The sequence below is a fragment of the Hypomesus nipponensis genome, chromosome 14, assembly GCF_054491055.1.
Source record: "Hypomesus nipponensis isolate SF chromosome 14, ASM5449105v1, whole genome shotgun sequence".
In the NCBI taxonomy this organism is placed as follows: Eukaryota; Metazoa; Chordata; class Actinopteri; order Osmeriformes; family Osmeridae; genus Hypomesus; species Hypomesus nipponensis.
This window is the reverse complement of record NC_140374.1, coordinates 19,599,775-19,619,485: the sequence shown is the minus strand read 5'-3', so window position 1 is coordinate 19,619,485 and position 19,711 is coordinate 19,599,775. Positions and strand designations below refer to the sequence as shown.

The 19,711-nt window shown below is 45.5% G+C and overlaps 1 protein-coding gene across 2 annotated transcripts; it reads right to left on the bottom strand.

Annotated features, from left to right (window-relative positions):
- Positions 1-914: 914 nt before the first annotated feature.
- On the bottom strand, positions 915-18,416 carry alx4b (ALX homeobox 4b). Of its 2 annotated transcripts, none has more exons than XM_084672597.1 (4): positions 17,743-18,416; positions 9,100-9,413; positions 3,673-3,831; positions 915-3,549 (listed from the first exon to the last, which is right to left on the bottom strand). In XM_084672597.1, exons 1-4 carry the CDS (start codon positions 18,086-18,088, stop codon positions 3,229-3,231), a joined length of 1,140 nt encoding a protein of 379 aa, XP_084528723.1. In that variant the 5' UTR covers positions 18,089-18,416; the 3' UTR covers positions 915-3,228. The 2 variants fall into 2 exon arrangements, with proteins under 2 accessions (XP_084528723.1, XP_084528724.1); XM_084672598.1 differs by having other exon boundaries at positions 3,703-3,831.
- Positions 18,417-19,711: the final 1,295 nt, after the last annotated feature.

Genomic DNA, 19,711 nt, shown 5'->3' with positions numbered 1-19,711 from the left:
CTGATCCTGTCCCATCAACCAAATATGCACTTTGAGGGGTATGTCTCTCTGTCATTGTGCCCACAGGCCTGTACTGTGCAGTATGTGCATTCACACATGAAGGGGAGTCTAGGAACTTGCATACAAAAACCGCCTTACATCATTCAGTTTATGAAGACCCATTTATTTCAAAATCACTTCAGACAAATCACTTACATCAACAGCAAGTTAATTCTGTACAAATGAAGGTCGAACACTTGGAGCATGTCTGCATGTTGCAGATCTTCACCTAAACATGGACGGGTTTAGTACTCAAGACGCACAGCTGGACTCTGTTGAACGCAAATAAGCTGTTGGCCCTTAACAGACAGGCAAACACCACTCAGCAACATTATAAGTGCAATAACTTACTGCAATGGCACAAACAAAATTATATTAAGTCACAATCAAGAATAGAAATATGAGATTAAAATACAAATTGCTGCTCAATCATTTAGAAAGCTGATTCAACCTGGTCAAAGTCCAGAGGAATTGATCACAGACACAATCTTAACATTTCTTGGCATGTGTTACGGTAATACTTCAAACAATTATAGTACATTTTCAAACGTAAGGGTTTATCTCTGGAAATCCATTATTTAACAAAAGGACAAGCAAAACAAATGTACAAGCAAAAAGAAAATACAATTTAATCAGACTTGCACACATTCACACAAATGTGATCATATTAACTATGGACCGCTGTCGTCCTGTTTCAGTAGTATTATAACGGAGTGGGAGGGGGGGCGGGGGGTGGGAGGGGGGCAGGTAGGGGTGTGAGGGGGGCAGGTAGGGGCGGGGGGTGGGAGGGGGGCAGGTAGGGGTGTGAGGGGGGCAGGTAGGGACGGGGGGTGGGAGGGGGGCAGGTAGGGGCGGGGGGGTGGGAGGGGGGCAGGTAGGGGTGGGATGGGGGCAGGTAGGCTGCCTGAGACATAGACAACTGTTGCAGAACACTCCGGGCTTGTCACTCAGCGACTCCTTTGTCATCAGGATCTGGTGGACTTGACAGTCATTATTTAGTTGGACTTGACGTAACAAATGTCATTGATTTAATAGTTTAAAGGGATGACTTCATACAAAAAAATGTCAAACAATACTAAGGAACAAACCTACTGACATGGCAATGAGGATACATACTGGGCTACGTTCAGTTGTACTGTGTTCTACTGTGTTCTACTGTGTTCTACTGCTGCCAAAATACTTTCAGTGTGAGTGGCGCTTTTTAAGGGGGTAGGAAATACCAAGATATCATTAAAAATCACACATTGTCAGGCCATGTTTACTCTCCAAGCAGTGAGGGACACTTGATTCGTATAACAGAGATTCCTGTGGCTTAAATCAGTGCTTTGTCACCTCGTTTGAGCTGTGAGTTTTCAACAGGAATATCCAGGGAAAAGGGCTTTCTCAGTCAGATCGGAATGTTCTCGTTCATTCTAATCGCAGTGTCACGTCAACACTTCCAAAATAAATTAGTCCAAAATAAAACTAGAAAATAACATTTGTCATAAGATTTGTTGGAACTGTCATCGTGCCTCCTCCTGTGATGTCAGCGATGAGCCAGAACTCCGAGAAGAGGACGAAGGGGAAAGGCCGTCCAATCCTCCACTGAAAGGAAGGGCAGTGTGAGGGGATGTGTGGCCCAGCGGATGTCGCACACTCAGGGATCAGCGAGGAGCTTGACGAGCTTGCCTTGCTGGAGCCCTTCAGTCTGTTGGCCCCAGCTCTTATTGACAGGCCTGATCAGGAGGGGCAACACAACCACCAGGCCATACTCCCTACATGCCTGCAAGTCTGCTCCATGTCATCACATTACCTAGACCCTAAAGAATGCTGCCCAGGCCCAATTAGGACTCCTAATCCTGTAGCTGCTTTGCCTACTTGCGCCTAGCGTGTGACATACTCTACTAGCGTGACAATACTATGGATTCAGTGTCATCTGTTCTGATTCCCCCCCCTCTCTCTGAAGATGCCATGATTAGGTCAGTATGTGGAATTAGCCTTAGTTTGTTCCCACCATGTCGGTCACGCTGAATTTTAGTGTCTGTGCTTTGCCCCGACCAGCACAGCTTGGTTTGAGGCTAATTGAAAGTGTCTCTCTCTCCCTGTTGGAGGCTGATTGAGGCTGGCCTGAGTAGTTAGTGTTGACGGCTGCTGCTGTGTGTTAGTCCAGCCTGGCGACCAGTGGAGACGTGACTTCCTGTAACCCAAGACCTGCCAGGGGATGGAGACCTGTGGAGGCGGCCCTGGGGGAGGAAATGACACGTTCACTTCAAGTGACTGCCAATCCCACCGCGTCTGAACCTGGCTTCCTCCACATCTAATTTGGCACGAGCCGCTGAACTGTCAGACAGCGCGGGGTCTCTCGCACCTTTGGTCTAGTGCTTTCTGGAACTGTGAGGGGATGACAGCTTTGCAGAACAGCTCAGTCCTCAGACCAGAATTAGTTGGATGTTTACGTTTGAACTTAAAAAACTGATATGTTTCCTTCTTGCCGTGCCTCCAAAACAATTGGTTTCTGTGCAATGATACGAAAGCGTTGTAAGGACGGCTTGGACTGATTCAATGGGACGTTTGTGTTCTCAGATGGACTGTTTTGGTTTGAAGTGGCTTTGTCTCAGTGGAACTATTACAGAACTTGTAGGGCATGGAGATCAGAAGAGGGGATTAGAAGTTGCTTCAGTATGTACATTTATGGATGTTGTGAAATAGGAAATGTATAGTTCCTGCAAGGATGCTTTTATGGCTGGTGACTTCAACATGATTATTGCATTTAACTTAACTTAAAATAACTTTTTCCTGACCTATTAGCTTAACAGTTGCCCATCCAGAACAGTCAAGCTGTGTTATTTCCCCGAGCTGGTTTCTCCATTCTTCCTCACCTATTTGACCACATTCCTTCTTGAGATTGAAGAGTAACACCACTTCCCCCTGCCCTCCTTCTTCTTCTTCTTCTCTCCCTCCCCTCTCTCAGTCTCTCTTCTTCTTGGTGTCTGCTGATTATCATAGTCACGGATGTTATCTTGGCTGTAATGGCTGCCGTTATCACTGTGTCTCCCAGTTCATTTGACCTGTGTTATCATGAGTTCTGTCAGACCAGACATAATCCCATCCCCCTCCTTCTCCTACTCCTCCTCCACTGCAGTGCTGGGCAGGGCTGCTCCGGGGGAGGGGCGGGGCCCAGGTCAAGGGGGCGTGGCCTGGGGAGGGGCATCATGTGGCCCAAGAAATAGCCGCACTGTGTTCCTTGGCCTTCATACGCAGTGCGGCGATGCTGGACGACTTGCGGTCAGGGTTCACGTTGAGGTCGTAGCCGTTGATGCCGCCGCCCATGCCAGGACCCCCGAACAGGCTGCCCATGTGTGTTTGTCCCATGTGACTTCCCCCAGGGCTGGGCACGCCCAGGAAGTCGGAGACCCCTCCGGTGGCGTGGGGGTGAGGGGGCATGCAGGAGGCGACGGAGTCACAGGGCACCACACAGCCTGGCACGGGCGACGCCCCGCTGCCACCTCCAATCCATGATGGGTTCTGGATCTGCAACGGGAGTCGGAACAACAAGCGTCAGCGCGGACAGTAGAGACGCCGTTGAAATGATTGAACTTCCAAAGTCATAATGAGTCGTGTGTCATGAGAGTAAATTGACGTATAGTTCAGTACCCAGTCATAGTTCTGATCCCTCATCTGTACCTGAGCGTAGTTCTCTGGGCGGGTGAGGAGGGGCAGCTCGTACGCCGTGGAGAAGTGAGTCCGGACCTGCTGCATCTGCCCAAAGCGCTCCCTCTTCCGCCACTTGGCCCGGCGGTTCTGGAACCACACCTGCAACAACACGCAGATATAGGGCCTGTCAGAGACGAGCCCTGCCAGATGCCTAGCGCTCTGGGGGTTTTACAGGGAGCTGACCACGTTGCTTTGAATCGAGTGAATCCAAACAGATCCGGAGCAGATAAGGAGTCATCTCCAGAGCGCGTAAAGGAGAGTGGAGGAGATGTTGGTCGAATCACACACAGAGGAGGAGGGTCGAACCCATAAATCGCGTCGCAGATGAAAAGACACGTCACAAGGTCAAGGGGTTTGATGTGTCTTTAAAGTGCCGGTGTATGCAGAAAAGCGATTGATGTATGGACGGACAAGTGGGTCTACCTCACTCCCTACCCCCCCCCCCCTCACTCACTCCCTCTCTCGGTTTCTCTGTCTCTCCCACCTCCCCTCTCTCTGTCTCTCCCTACCCCCCCTTCCCCCTCTACTGGAGGAGCTACAGCATGCACTGTCAGGGGAGGGGATCCACATCTGGGCCTGCAGCCACACATAAATCACTCTGGAGAGGGGGTCTCACCTCAGCCTGACAGCCAACAGGACATCAAGGAGGCCCCCTTCTCGTTTCCAACACAATATTTGCCATCACCGGAGCAAAGACGCCCAGAAACTAGAATATTTTCCGTAAAGCCTGTGTACGGTCTTGTTACAGTGCTATTGCTAATTATGGCCCGGGTAGCACTCATGGAAGGTCTTTCCTGATGCAGAGAGAAAGGCACTGGGAGGAATGGGCTGTTTCTAGTACGGACTGATGATTGACTGATAGCAGGCCCCTCAGTCCACTTCTCATGCAGGCCAGGAGGAGGTGAAGGCTGGAGGGAAGCCCGGGGGGAGGGGGGGGGCGGGGACACTGCAGGGAAGCCGACAATGAGATTCTGCAGGTAGCGAGCGATACAGTCGGATGCTCTTAAAGTGAGTGAGACCATACTTGGGTGTACTTATTTCATAGTACCTCTCTACATGTGCTAGAACTGAATACATCCTGCATGAAATCTAAACAGATGGGGGGAACTTGTTGCATTTGACATGAGGGTTGTACTTTGACATGAGGGTTGTACTTTGACATGAGGGTTATACTTTGACATGAGGGTTGTACTTTGACATAAGGGTTGTACTTTGACATGAGGGTTGTACTTTTACATGAGGGTTGTACTTTTACATGAGGGTTGTACTTTTACATGAGGGTTGTACTTTTACATGAGGGTTGTACTTTGACATGAGGGTTGTACTTTGACATGAGGGTTGTACTTTTACATGAGGGTTGTACTTTTACATGAGGGTTGTACCGCCCCTCCTTTCCCTTGTGACCTTCACTGTGTTCTGAGCCCCAGACTATTAATCAGAAGGTTGCCGGTTCGATTCCTGTCCTTGCAAAATAACGTTGTGTCCGTGGGCAAGGCCCTGTACCCTACTTGCCTCGGGGGGAAACGTCCCTGTACTTACTGTAAGTCACAAGGATAAGAGCGTCTGCTAAACGACTAATTGTAAATGTATTGTACATGAACTTCATCTTTTGCCTTTTTGACTTGCTGTGTTTTCAGCCAAAACTTGATAGTTGCAGGCTGATTTGTGCAACAGAATCTTGTGGGTCAATGCTGAAGAGAGGCCTTTCACTTCTGTTTTACTAGTATTTATTTATTAGTTGTCTATCTCTTATCCTCCAAGGGCAAAGGGAGACTTCTTCAAAGAAAGAAGCAATCCAACATGGACACGGGGTCTGAACTTGGATTGTGGGATGAGACCCAACCAAATCATCTTGCGGTTTTCACAGTCCCTTACGTGCAATTTCCCCCTTAGTCATCTCTCCACAAACAGTATTCTCTCTATTTCTCTTTCTTACTCTCTCTTTCAAAAAAAATCTATTTTACGCATACACACACTCGAACACACAAGTTTATAGTAACACTAACACCCTACACTAGCACAATAGGGAGTCAGATGGCTGAGCGGTGAGGGAGTCATGCTAGTAATCAGAAGTTCACCGGATCGATTCCCCGCCATGCCAATTGATGTTGTGTCCTTGGGCAAGGCACTTTACCCTATTTGCCTCGGGGGGGAATGTCCCTGTACTTACTGTAAGTCGCTCTGGATAAGAGCGTCTACTAAATGTAAATATACAATCGGATTTCAAACCACAATGGCGCTTAGGCTTACTCTTAAGTACACCAAAACAATTACATCTGTCATGATAAACCAGTAGAATATGGAAGGACAGCGCTCTAATGAACGTCCCTCACGACACGGCCCACATGACAGCCACAAGCCACATATTTTGGCTCCTTTTCTAACGACACAGCTGTTCAAATATAACTTCCATTAGTTATCCATGAACAAATTCATTAATTTCAGACGTGGACAGAGTTGGACTGAGATGTGTGGGGTGATCCAATGGGGTTTGGTCCGGAGGGCCGGCCTGCGCCGGGTCAGCCGGTCACTGGGGTGAGGGGACAGATCTCCACTGGAAACCCGATACCTGTGCTGTAGCTGAACCCCAATGTCAAGGTGAGAGGTTGTCGCCCTCTGAGTTATATCATCTGTTTGGAAAGGCTTTGCTGTCTGTGTTATCCGCCTCGGGGGTCTTGGGTTTCTGGTGCATTTGAAGGTAAGTCAAGTCGGTTGTTGTTGTTGTCATTGTGGGTTCTAACATCCCTATATATCTTTCTTAGAGGTTTGTTGTTACATGGGCACTTTGGTTTGATGGGCCAGTTTACATTTTATGGCTAGTATTTCCTTGAAGTTTGGATACTCTCTCATTGTTGGTGAATTATATCATCAATACAGCAGTACAGATCACATAGTGTATTATCTGATACCAGAGAGACAGAAGACCTCAAGGTTAAGCAAATTCTCTCTCTCCTCTTTCTATCCCCCCCCCCTCCTCGTATGCCTCTCTTTCTCCCCTCTCTTTCTAACCCCCCCCACGCGCGCCTCTCTCTTTCTCCCCCACCGGTCTCTTCGTCTCTCTCTCCTCCCTTTTAAGTCAGAGAGGGGAAGTGGGGATATTGGAAAGTGAGATGGGAGAATGTTCAAACTGGAGCTTGTTTTCATTTCATGTTTAATTTCCTGACGCCTAAGCCCTTGGCTTTCCGCAGCTAACCCCTCTGACCTTTCAGAGGCTCACAGACTGAAGCAACGCACTAACTACACACACGCATGCGCATACACACATACACTAGGTCATAAACACATTTTCAATCTCAAACACAAGCATATACACCCTCTTACCATGGACTCACTCTATTAGGGGAACACTTGTTGTTGAACACTTGCAAACAAATGCACATTGTTTCCATCTCATAAAAATCCATGCTCACAGCAACATGCACCCACCCCTCCTCACACACACACTCACACACACACACACACACACACACACACACACAGCCACACACACACGCGTGCAGGCACACTGTGTCCATCTAGTTTCAGGCTCCGGGTGCATGGTTTGTCGTGTTCCTCCTGGGCTCTGCTCTGTGCAGCTTTTCCCTCGAATGGTATTAGAGACACTGGCCAAATAGCTGAGAGGAGAGATCATAGGGAACGTTCTAAAGTCATGTGTGTCCTCTATTCCTCAAAGCCAAAGTCTCGCAATTCAACTGAGGGAGCAGGTACTTCACAAATTCAGACTAGAAAATAATTTTAAATTAAATTGAATATCTAAAAGTTGTCTTTCGCACAGTCACAGAGACACACACAAACACAGTGTGCCCCCCCCCACCCTACACACACACACACACACGCACTGTCCGCAGTGTGTGTGTGTGTGTGTGTGTGTGTGTGTGTGTGTGTGTGTGTGTAGCTAGCAAACCATGCAGTCGACCAACTGCAACCATTTACAGTCCTTGTTTATTTTACCCAGCAGACATCTGCAGGGAAGGTGGTTCTGAGATCTCCGAGCTCAAAGTGGGGCTTGCCAGTGAAGCAGTAATTGCTAAAGACGTTGACAGCAAAAGGCAGCTTACAGAGCCATTAAAGAGCTTTATTTATGTTCCAGAGCCAGAAGGCAGGAACGGAGAGAGAGAGAGAGAAGTAGGGCAGAGAGCAGGGCTCTGAGACTGGCTTTAAAGTCTAGCCGTCTCACCTCATCTCTGTCATCCTGGACCAGGGCGATTGATGGACTGACCTTGCACTCACTCAGTCAGGCACACCCTCTTCCTGCTTCAACACATCCAGCAGTGGAGGTCACGTCTGAGGCAGCTGGATGGCAGCTCCATGAGAACTGAGAGGTGCCACGAAGCTACAAGCGACTAAAACTGTGATTAGAGCTAAATGCAGAATCAACCTTCAATCCTGAAATCAATGTCACCGGAAGACCTTGACCAAGGCGTCTGTACAGTTTGAAAACATCTGTACGTCTGATGTCAATGTTGTCTCTGAGATGAAATGCTTTCTTCTGCAATACTTGCACTCAATAGTGACTCTGAACCCCACGACATGGAAGAATGGAATGATTAGATGTTCCTGTACTTTGTCTGGATGGACCTGTGCATGGAGCATAGGAGGCTTGATTGCTTGTGTATTTAAAGTACGATTCTTGAAATTCAGGTCAATGCCCATGGTGACTCAACAGTGTGTGCTGTGTGCCTGTTTGACTGCTGAGGTAATTGGAGTCATGTGGGGGGGATAGATGGCTCTGTGTGGATACAACGTGAATGCAGTTATTTTACTGTACCTCCAGAAAGACCAGGCCAGATCCCTGACTATGTCTCTAAGGAGGCTTGGAAATTGAAACTGGCATCTCGGAGTGTTTTCTATTCCCTTGCCAAATAGCTTTGATGACTTTCTTTTTTTTCTTCCCTGCAGCTTTTTCCCTCTCTCCAAAATGCTGTACAGCGAAGTTTAAAAATGGTGGTTTCCAAAGAAAAACCCTTGGCCTTTGACCCTGCCCTCCCCCCACCGCCTTTCCCCCAACCAAGTCTGCAGCACATAGAATTAAGAGCAGAGTATTCCTCTCAGTCGCAACACCCCCCCCCCTCCTCCTCCTCCTCCTCCTCCCCCTGCCTGTCCAAACCCAGCTCTGAAACTGGAAGCCAGAGAAAGGAGGCGAGAACAATAGGCCTCGCTGTCTCCCTCTCCGACTCAGGACAAGGTCTGTCAACACGCCAGTCTTCCCTCTCCCAGGCCTTCTTGTCAGTTCCCTAAGTGAATATTTATATGAACAGGGAGTGACTTGTCGAGCACTCCCTGTTCACAGGGATCATTTAGCTCACAGTTTGCTGGCAGTTTCCCGCCTTTTTGTTGTCTCTCAGCGATGCACATCTGTCTGCCTACCTGAACGCGGGCCTCGGTCAGATCCGTCCGGAGGGCCAGCTGCTCGCGGGCGTACACGTCGGGGTAGTGCGTCTTCTGGAACACCTTCTCCAGCTCCTCCAGCTGGTAAGACGTGAAGGTGGTGCGGTTCCTTCGCTTCTTGCCTTTGTTGCTCTCTGCCTCGCTCTTATCCAGAGGGCTGGAGAGGTCGGAGCCAGGCCGGTCAGACGGCCCCTTGACACCCGGCTCCTTCAGGTTCAGGTAGCTGCCGTCCATCCCTGGACCATCGGCGTTGGGGGTCAGGTCGGACTCGGTCAGCCCGCTGTTGTCTTTGGCTGGAGAAGGAGAGAAAGAGAGAGAGGGAGAGAGAGCAAGCATTAGAAACAGTGGTGCGTCATTTTGTATGAAGTGAACCCTGTATTCATCCATCTGTGTTAGAATTATTATGTTAATGTGTAGTAAATATGTTCTCCAGACCAAGACTATTTTATGGTCAATCTAGCCATTTATGACTTCCAGCTCTCGTGTTCGTGTCCAACCTCCAACCTATGAGCTGTCTGCTCATTCTCTCCTTTGGCTGTTCATACCAAGTGACATTTACTCCCACTTACCTCATGCCTGTTATACTTTTACAAGTTCAAAGGCCTCGTCTCTATTCTGCAAATATAAAGTTAGCGAAGATGACACATGCATTCTATGTTTGAAAGATTCGTCACAACACATTGGTTTGACCTGTGACCCAACCCTCAAAGCCCCATTCCCTGAAGTTAGCTCTGTCCTCACTCCTTAGATTTCCCAATCACGCCATGTGAAACATGAACCACACAGAGCTAGTCCAAGCCTCAGCTATGTATGGTAGGCCTTGTGTACCATGGCAACCACACAACCACACAGCCCTGCCCCACAGACGTAAACAACATTGTATTTGTCACCTTCAATTTTGAGAGCCTCCATTCGGTGACAGACCTCACTCTGTTTCTGTCCTAGTGTGTTTTTTGTGTTTTCCTCAAGGATATGGCTAAAGCAGAGCTTTTTCTCTCAATAAACAAACAGTTGTGTGAATAAATAGACTTCAGGGTTCTGGTTGTGGTCCTTGAGGAACAGTGAACTCTGTCAGGTTCTGTTTGTGTTTTCTGGCCATGGGCATATGCCCCTATCCAGAGCTTGGACCTAATTGGACAGGAGCCATAGTGCATGAAGATCTCCTCATATAGGATCCACATGTGTCTACTTAACCCTTGTGCTGCCTTTGGGTTATTGTGAACGTTCTGGTCATTGTGACCCATCTTCGTATTGCGACAACTTTACCTAATACAAAAATAAAGTGAAGCATTTTATTTTAAACTTTGCGCTGTGGGGGGTCTGAGACAGCGTGACGGTTAAAAGAAAATGCTTTACTTTATTTTTGTTAGGACTTGGAAATCCTATGTGGATCAAATCAAATCAAAATGTATTTGTACAGGCCTTTTTACAAGCAATGTCACAGAGGGCTTCAAATACGCCCATAGAACTGCCATTCAACCAACCTAAACCCTCAAGGAAGACAAAGAAAAGCTCCCAGAAAAACTCACGAGGAGAAAAAATTCAGAAACCTTGGGAGGAGCAATTCAGTGAGGGATCCCCTCCTCCAGACACAGAGGTGGAGATGCATGGTCCAGGAGATGTGTGCATGTAGGACGAAGCTGTCATTGTTGTGCCGTGACTGTTTGACCAGAAGACTGACGCAGATCTCATGTCACTCTCCCGTACCAGGGAGCTCTGACGGCTCTGAAGGTGATGCCCCACGAAGAGGCGTCGTCACCGAGTACCCTCGGTGTGTCTCGAGTTAAAGAGAGGTTTGGGATGACGGAGAATAGCTTAGCGGTGACGGGGCTAGGCGGAGGTCTGTCTGCAACATGCATGTTTGTTTTTACAGATTAGTTGGCCTTTGGCTAACTTGTCCCACATTGAGACAGTCAAGTCATACCTCAGCACTACAACGGCCCACCCCCGTCCGCCCACCCCTCCTCCCAGGCTGAGAGCAGTCCTCTCTCTGGGACAAGGAAAGAGCAACACAGGCCGCACAGCTGGAGTTTGTGACCTCACATTGCTGCTGCCCACCTGTCGGACCCCCCTCACAGGCTCCAGTCAGGCAGATGTTGTGACATCACCTGACATGGCCTCCTATTCTAAAGCCTAGTTTAATATGGTGGCTGCACCCCAGGGCAGGGGCCGCGTGTTCTAGATGTGGGGCAGGTCGTGCAGAGGTTCCTGCTCTGCATCCTGATAGGGAAAGCCGGCTGTAGCGGCGCCCCAGAGCAAGGTATCCTGAGTAGCCAAGGCTAGGCTAAAGCTTCAACGGTTGCGAAAGGGGTGACGTTTGCCGAAAAGTTGGTCTGAAGATCTCTTTCTTGTGCATGTTGCTGACCAAACAAAATCCCAATAAAGATGAGTAAATTGCCACGGTTTTGCCACTGAAGTCGCTATAAAACTCAACATTTCATCAAATGTCACCCACGTTTTCCACATATTTCCTAAGTCTAGTTTCTCGTCAGTGTCTGGATGCTTTGCACAAGTTCTTGCCCATAAACATCTCTGAGTGTCTTTCTGCTGAGCTGTCTCTGCTGCACATAGTTTCTGAGAACACAACCATCACGCTTCTCTCAGCAGAGGGCCAAGATTCCATTGCCTTGACTCCAATTTGCACGCAGACAGAAAATGTTCTCTGGTTTTGGCTTGAATTCTTTTCCTCAGCCACATATGGATCATTGTCATGCTCTGATATCACACGTTCGTAGGGTTATTCTTTGATAAGCAGCAGACCCCTTCAGTTAACCAAGGTCAGGACTTTACTAGGGTCGGCCGTTTAATCACTGTTGGAAACAGAGACAAAAACATCAAAGTGTAATTTAACTGGTTGTAAAGCAACAGGGTGGCCTCTCTGTTTTTATGGAATGGGATGGGAAGGGTCAGCTGAAGTCAAATAAAAGAAACACTATAAATTAGTTACCTGGGGAAGGGTTAATGACCAAACACTAAAGATATAAAGGAAAGCTTTTAAAAAGAGTTGTCTGAAATGCTTTTCCAAAAAGCTCACAGTTGATGGAGGTCTGCTAGACGACCAGTTATATTCCGACCCCGTGTAGGACCAACAGGACCATGTCTCCTTGTCCAGTCACAGAAGCGTTAGTTTCCTTCACTCTGACCAACAGATGTAGTCATGTTCTTTCAGACTGGAGCTCTCCAGGTGAGGTCGCAGTTGGAGAGTTCAGGTTCACAGTTGTTCCTCGGAGGAAGAGACCCTCCCAGATGTTGCCGACGAGAGATCAATGCCAGCGGTTCACACAGGAATGCAGATTCCGTGGGAAACACGGCGAACGGTTCTGTTCAAACTCAGCTCCTGATAAATCGCCACTCATGCGGGCTCACTGCTGTCATGGATGTGAAGGCCTTGTGAAGTCTGTTGTAGTTTCATGAGAATTTGATCGTTTGGTGCATAAAGTTGCTCTTAGTCTGCGCAATAGCTCTGTTATTGCTGTCGTTGCCTTTTTGTATTGTCCTTCTTTATTATGTGGCCTCGTGTGTTGGGAGAAATTGAATTGGCACAACAGAAACTTCCTCTACCACTTCTACAACTAATAAAACACAGTTTAACTGATAAGAATCAAGGGCAATAATCCAGACGATTTTATACAGGGCTCTGTTTTCCTTGACAAGGATCTGACATCATTGAAGACGACACTAAATGTACTTATGTCCTGGCTAAAAGAAGCACTCAGAAACACTTGCCTCAGCCCCTTTGTCCATGTTCATGAATACGTAGAAAAGGAAGCAGGGGAGGAAGGAAAAGATTCTGATTGTGAGAGTCGGAGTTAACACCGCAAAGTCAGGGATCAAAATACTTGCCACCTGGTTAGAATTTTCGAATCACTTCTTTTTCTGGCCCGCTTACAGAACTGGGGTGGGCGGGACTGGAAGGGTGGGAGGGCGGAGGGCGAGGGGGGAGGGGGGGCTCCTATCTCCCCCTGGAACAGAGATGGCAGGAAGTGGAGGCCAGAGCTCCCTCCTTCTCGCCACTCGAGAGGGAGATCACAGGGACAACACGGAGGAAGACAAGAGAGGAAAATCAAGCAAATCCAGTTTGACAGTAAGGGGAGGAAGCAGTCACGATCTCCTCACGGAGCTTTGTCTTCTGATTACCAAGTTCAGTCCTCCCACATGCTCATTTGCATTGTTTACAGGGACTACCGTGACTTAAAAATGATCAAAGTCAGTCATATGTTTTCAGTTCATTGGCTGTATGTTGGTTTCTGGTGTCAGCAGTGTCACAGCAGTCCGTGCTCACACAAACGTGTATATTAGACCTTCACATCAATCCACACATGGGACCATTCTTGTACTGTATAGTTTGTATCAAGGCTGCACAATGTGGTCGTGATCTACGCATACACATCCTGTGACATCAATTCTATAGGTCTTTTAACACATAGTAATAGTATTACATTTTGACATGCATGTACAACTAAACCAATGACTCTTTCTTGCTTACATGCTGAGAAACATGTTTTATCCTTCCCGGACAGCACGTAATACGAAATAAGGATAAGAAAGTCATCCTGCCGTTCTACAGTTACACATAATAAATCTCCATAATGATTCCAAACTCGGATAACCACATAAAACAGTAAGAAACTATTTTCCATTCAGCATCCAGCAACAATATCCCTTGTCCACCAAGCACCAACGGTGCCCCCTTTCCCAGCAGACCGGACACTGTGCCTTGGCAGTCAACAGACCTCCCCCCCCCCCCGGGTCTCTGCATCAAGCACAAGCCTAGAACGTGGAATGAGACTTATGTTGTCCTGTCAGTCCTGTCTCTGTTCCCCAGATGTTCCTCTGACCCTTAAGTAGCTTTCACTCATACACAGACTCCAGAACTCACTCATCATCAATTATCTTTTAGAGGAAACACACAATACTGTGAGACAAGACAGTGTTAGGGGTGACTGTCCACAGGATTTGTATCATTGCTATCGCAGCTGAAAACCCAAAATAGATCCTGACCCTGAAGCAATTACTGCACAGAGAACCTCTTACCCCCCACCCCCACCCCGCCCCCCGGGAGGCAGGAGGATATGTATGTAAACACTCATTCCAGCACGGGTGTGACATCTTCTTCTCCTCCGTCCCCTCAAAACGACGCCTCAACTCAACCTCCATTTTTGACTGTCCGTGTGTTTACCCAGGGTATTGGTGAGAAGAGGTTACGCAAACCGTGTCCGCCTTTGTCACCTCAGGGACACTCTGCGGCTTTGGGGCGGCTTGTGTTTGAGCGGTTTGAATAATAACCATAGGAGCCAGTAATGCACATCTGTCCCGGATTAATGGCGAGCTCTCCTGTAGCGTTCGCTTGCATTCCTGCAAACTGCGCAGCGCTCGATCAGTTCCAGCGGTTTGATTACGTTTGTTGCTGTGGTCAGATATGGCGGCTCCTATATGGCTCTCAGCCTCCAATGGGCTCAAAATGGCTGAGCGGTTAGGGAGTTGGGCTATGAATTGGAAGGTTGTCGGTTCGATTTCCGGCCATGAAAAATGACGTTGTGTCCTTGGGCAAGGCACTTCACCCTACTTGCCTCGGGAAGAATGTCCCTGTACCTACTGTAAGTCGCTCTGGATAAGAGCGTCTGCTAAAATGACTACATGTAATTGTATATGCATTGTGACTGCTAAAATACAGCCTCAAAGCTACAGAGGTTCCTGTTGAGATATCAACCCAGCTATCATGCCTGTAGGCTGTAGGTATTGAAAAGTCTAACTTCAACTGTAACACTAATTTGTGGGGCCCAGCTGTTGTAGTTGCTAGTTTGCTTTTTACCTCAAACAGGCAAACATTTTTGGAAATGTACCCTCTACCCTGAAGCCTGTGGCTTCTGGAAAGTGTATGATCACAGTGGTGTTAATAAGGAAGACAGAATTTTTTTTATTTGTAGGAAACGGGTGTGATTCCAAGAAACGTGTGAATGCCCCAGTCTCAGCATGAAATCATTAAGTGCTAACGTTGAACATTCTTTTTAATGTGTGAGATGATTATACAGTGTTTTTTTTTCCCCTTCATATTTCGTATCTGCACAATAGTTGAATGTCGAGTTTGTTTTGCGTTCTGACATTGGCTTAAGCACACCCATGCTATTCACAACAAAACAATGCTTTGTATGTAGTGAGGATTCATTTGCTGAACCTCTGTGTGGCCTGTAACCTTCTGGAGCAATGAGAGGGGAGGAGGCTAGAGCAGGGGGGTTTTATTTTAGGAGTATACATGTTTTTATTTTATTTTGCTGATGGAGATGAGGCATTATTGCTTGTGCAATGAATCTCCCATTGAGGACCACACGTGATAGCACAAGTCTGTTGACGCCTGAGGTTTTGGCTTCACCCCAACTTATCCTCCCCAAAGCTATGATGCGTTCATCTGGCTGCAACATTTTAAATAATAACATTGCAGAGCTTTCCTCTGGGGAAACATAATGCATGATGGAGTTTAAATATCTCTGTCATTGCTTCTGCCAAATGTTGACTTCAATGAGGGGGTCTAAATCCCTGCAGGAGGTAATAGCTCTCACCTTTAAGAAAAGAACACTTTAAGTATGTTGGTGATTTAAGCAAAAATAACAGGCCCAAAACAATTGTTTGCTGTCACGTAATTTTGCACTTTATGGGGTATACTTTGGCTAGGACAGGTGCTGGCATCTTTGAATATCTCTGTTATTAAACAATTAGAAAGTAGCAACCTCAACTGTACAGATTAAATCTGTTTTCTTCCTTCACCATACTTGTACATGTAATAGCCTGTATAGCCCGTATATATTATGAACGGTCTACTTTTGAATTACGGTTTGTATTGTATTTAGGTCGTCAGAAGTTGCTCAAATAGATGTATGTTTTCAAATTTCAATTGTGGTGAATGCACACAATTTCAAAATTATTTATCTGTTTGAAAAGCGTTTTTAGTGGAGAATTATTGGTCGCTTGTGCAAATTTCGGGTGGGTAATACCTCAGTTTGCCCGCAGTTTATGCACTGAATTGTGTTTTCACGCTTATGAATGACATTTTCCTTCATACAGTCCTAGCTTAAGTTTAACAGGACTAGGCCATTATTTTGTCAAATGTATTTTCCTTCCATTTGACATCATACAAGATAGTATGATAAATCTCAATCTTCATTCTGACGTGTTGACATAAACGAGTAGGCCGTCATATACAAGCATTCTTGCGTTTAAAACTATATTGTATACTTAATCAATGTCCTTAGAATAACTTGACCGAACGCTGCATTTGCCCATTCATCGCGTTGTTGCTGTAATTTTTAGGGCCTACGGCATTTTGCTCAATCTGGCTTTGAACTTGAGCCTCCTTGTTAAAGGAACAATATTTACCGTGTAGCTGCTTAATCGGTCTGGGTCAATGTTGAGTATAAAATACAAATCAATCAAAATTATTCATCAATCCCCGTTTTTTATGACGGTCTTACTTTTTCGGCTGTAATCAAAAACAATGACTATAGTAGGCCTATATTATTTTCCAGACACATTTTATACTAGAACCTAAAGAGCATGCTAACTGTTCTACAGTCATCGTCGATTCAGTGGTTATTTAGCCGTAACAATTGTGTATTGATTGAAAATGTGACAAATGACACAAATCATGATAATGCAATCTTCTCCGAATGTTTGACGAACTAACAGAAATGCATGGCCTTTTTAGGATATATGCGTTCTGATCATAACAATCTAAACCTGTGAACTGATGGTTCTGAATTCCATCACAAATTGACTTATCAAATCTCGTTTTGAGCTGTTCAAGTGTAAAGAAATAAGTAATTATGCCATTTAATAATGACTTATGCATTTATGGGACACGCTAATTGTTTTCAGAACTTGGATAATTATGAATCTACATTAACCAAATAGTATTTATGGTTACATTTAAACCAATTGAAATGTAACCGCTATTGCTGCACACAGCATTTCTCTGTTTGTATGTGTGTGTGTTGGGTACTTGTTTTTCTATAGGCGCGTCTTGTGTGATCAATCTTAGACCAATATAACAATGTCAAAAGTAAAGACAAATTAGGCTTATCAGGGCATCAGTCAAATAAATCAGAAATATCTTTTTGTCCTGTTTCTTGCATAGTAACAGCAAGTTCATAATCACGACTAGGCCTATGGCTTTTTACTTAGATTTTTTAAGCCTAGCCGTGTGCACAAGATGTAGGCTAGCTACAAATCTATATATAGGACTAAATATATTTGTTATTCTAACAAAAACGCAAGTCAAACGTGACCAATGAAATAACGACATTTTGATTAATAGCCTAGTTCATGGATGAAAATCAAATCTTCCTTCAAAAACGTTTTGCGTAGCCTAATTACGCATTATTGTATTGATTTCACCACCACCGTTCCTTATGTGGTCATGCAGTTTCCACAAACAAAAAAACACCGTAAGTGTCTTTTACCGTTTTACCTCCAAGTTATATGGTCAGTTATACTCTGATATATTCCCTGTAATTGCTAAACATGGAGACAATGCAGTAGCCATATCTTATTTGCCTATATGCAGTTGCGGTTGATGATCGTTTCCAAGTTCACAAACTTTGTATACTTTCTATACCATGTTGGACTCACCATAGCAAGGGATGAGCGCTCCGTTGTGTCCGCTTTCTTGGTGTAGTTTGTTGCCTTCGGGGGGAGTTTTGCTTGAAGGTCGCTGCATGAAGAGGTGGTATTTGTTGAAGGTGCTCTCCTCAGCAGCGCCATCCAATGACTGGCACTCCTGTTCAAAAGGACTACGAGACTTCTCACCGTAACTCTGTCCTTTGCCCGGCATGAATGTTGGGCTGTATTTTGTTTCACTCGTTTGGAATGTCCTAAACGGGTTCGCCTGATGATCTCTACCTTGGGCAGTAGATGAGTTATAATATGAATCCATGGATGTCATATCGCAATATGAGACGCACGTATCTGCGTTCATTCCTAAAAAAGGTTAGAACCTCAAAATCCAAACGATTGTTCCTTTCCCTTGCAGCTCGACTCAGATATTCTCCTCAAATTCTCGTGCAGGCTGACAAACACAAATGCAGGCATACACACTCTGTCGCACACATGCACTACCGCATATGGGTCTGGTTATAAAACGAATCAGATGTTTTCCAGAGGCTGCAGACTGAACAAATGCTAAAAGCCCCCTCAAGGTTTACCGAGGTAACAGAAATGCCTTGCTCTAAAGTTGATGCCGCCCCACCGTCCACGATCAGTACGCCACTCAGACCTTCTCGCTCATAGATTTGAAGTGAACTTGTCCACCGTTATTATGCAGACACTAGAGAAGGGAGGTCAATCCTAGCTGAACTACTTTTTTGTAAACACGCGGGAGACACAACACATGACGTTAATGCAATTAGGGATGAATATAGGTGCTTTGATGGGCCTATGGAAGGAGCCCTGAAGTGAAATTTCATGGCTGTGCATCTATTCATCAAAAAGTCCTGAGTTATTTATTTTGTTTCAAAAGAGAGATTTTAGACTTTCTTGTTGGCGAGGGGACTTAGCGGGTGTAGCCAATGTCTTTGGTAATTAGTCTACAAAACTGCAGGTAGACTATATCACACAACACAAATAGCCCACATATCACGTTTAGACTTTGTGTGTTGCATGCCTATATGAAACAGTGTATCGATTTCGGAGATTATATAATAGTAAACTGAAAAGAAAGGAACAAGTCATTTTATGTATGCATTTAGCTCCCTCTGAAATGACAGATCTTCTTTAACGAATGGTTTTAGTTGTGCTTTTAATCATGATTTAAATTGATACAGTAGCCTACATTTATTTGTGACTGCAGACTTCGAGATGAATTTCAGGGAGTGGACCTAATAAAGATTTATGTGGAGAATTAGGCAACAATTATCGGTGGCCTAATTTCATTGGCACCAAGTTTGCCCGTTCAATTTATGACATCCTTCTCATTATATATGCTACCTACAGTGAACCATATAACATATTATATAATAGCATAACATCAAATGTAATTCACGTTTTAGTTGTTGTGAAATAGCCTCGCCGGTTCTGTTAAAATGATCAAATGTTCGTTTTCACATCCTCTCATACTTCCCGGACTTCTATATTCATAAGGTAAACAACATTGTCGCAATTACCAGCCAATGGCCCATACCACACAATTAACCTATTGTTTTTTTTTTACATTCTTTTTTTAATTTATTGGATATTTGTTGACCGTTTCACTATCATTAGCCTAAGTTAATTATGTGGCATTGACAAATTATGAATATCATAATAGGCCTACAATTACTATAATATTTTAATCGAACATTCACAAATTGAAAAATAAACAACAGCAGTTTTTTTATACTGAATGTTAACATATTTTGGCTTAAATCGTCGACTGTTAATAAATATCCTGCTGTTTTCACGAGGGGACAGTAAAAAAAATGCCTGTGATAATCGGCAATAATATCCTCGTATTGATATTAAAACCCAAAAGCCTGTAGCCTATTTCATAGCATTGAAAAATTACTGAAGAGGAAAAATGCATCGAAAGTAAACGTGGTGCATAGCCTAATGTTAGGCTACATTA

Coding starts and splice junctions, on each gene's coding strand:
- alx4b (XM_084672597.1), bottom strand. CDS start 18,088: ATGAACGCAGATACGTGCGTCTCATATTGCGATATGACATCCATGGAT. Junction 3,832..9,099: donor TGACCGAGGCCCGCGTTCAG/GTAGGCAGACAG, acceptor GTGTTGTTGCAG/GTGTGGTTCCAGAACCGCCG. Junction 3,550..3,672: donor GGGATCAGAACTATGACTGG/GTACTGAACTAT, acceptor CTCCCGTTGCAG/ATCCAGAACCCATCATGGAT.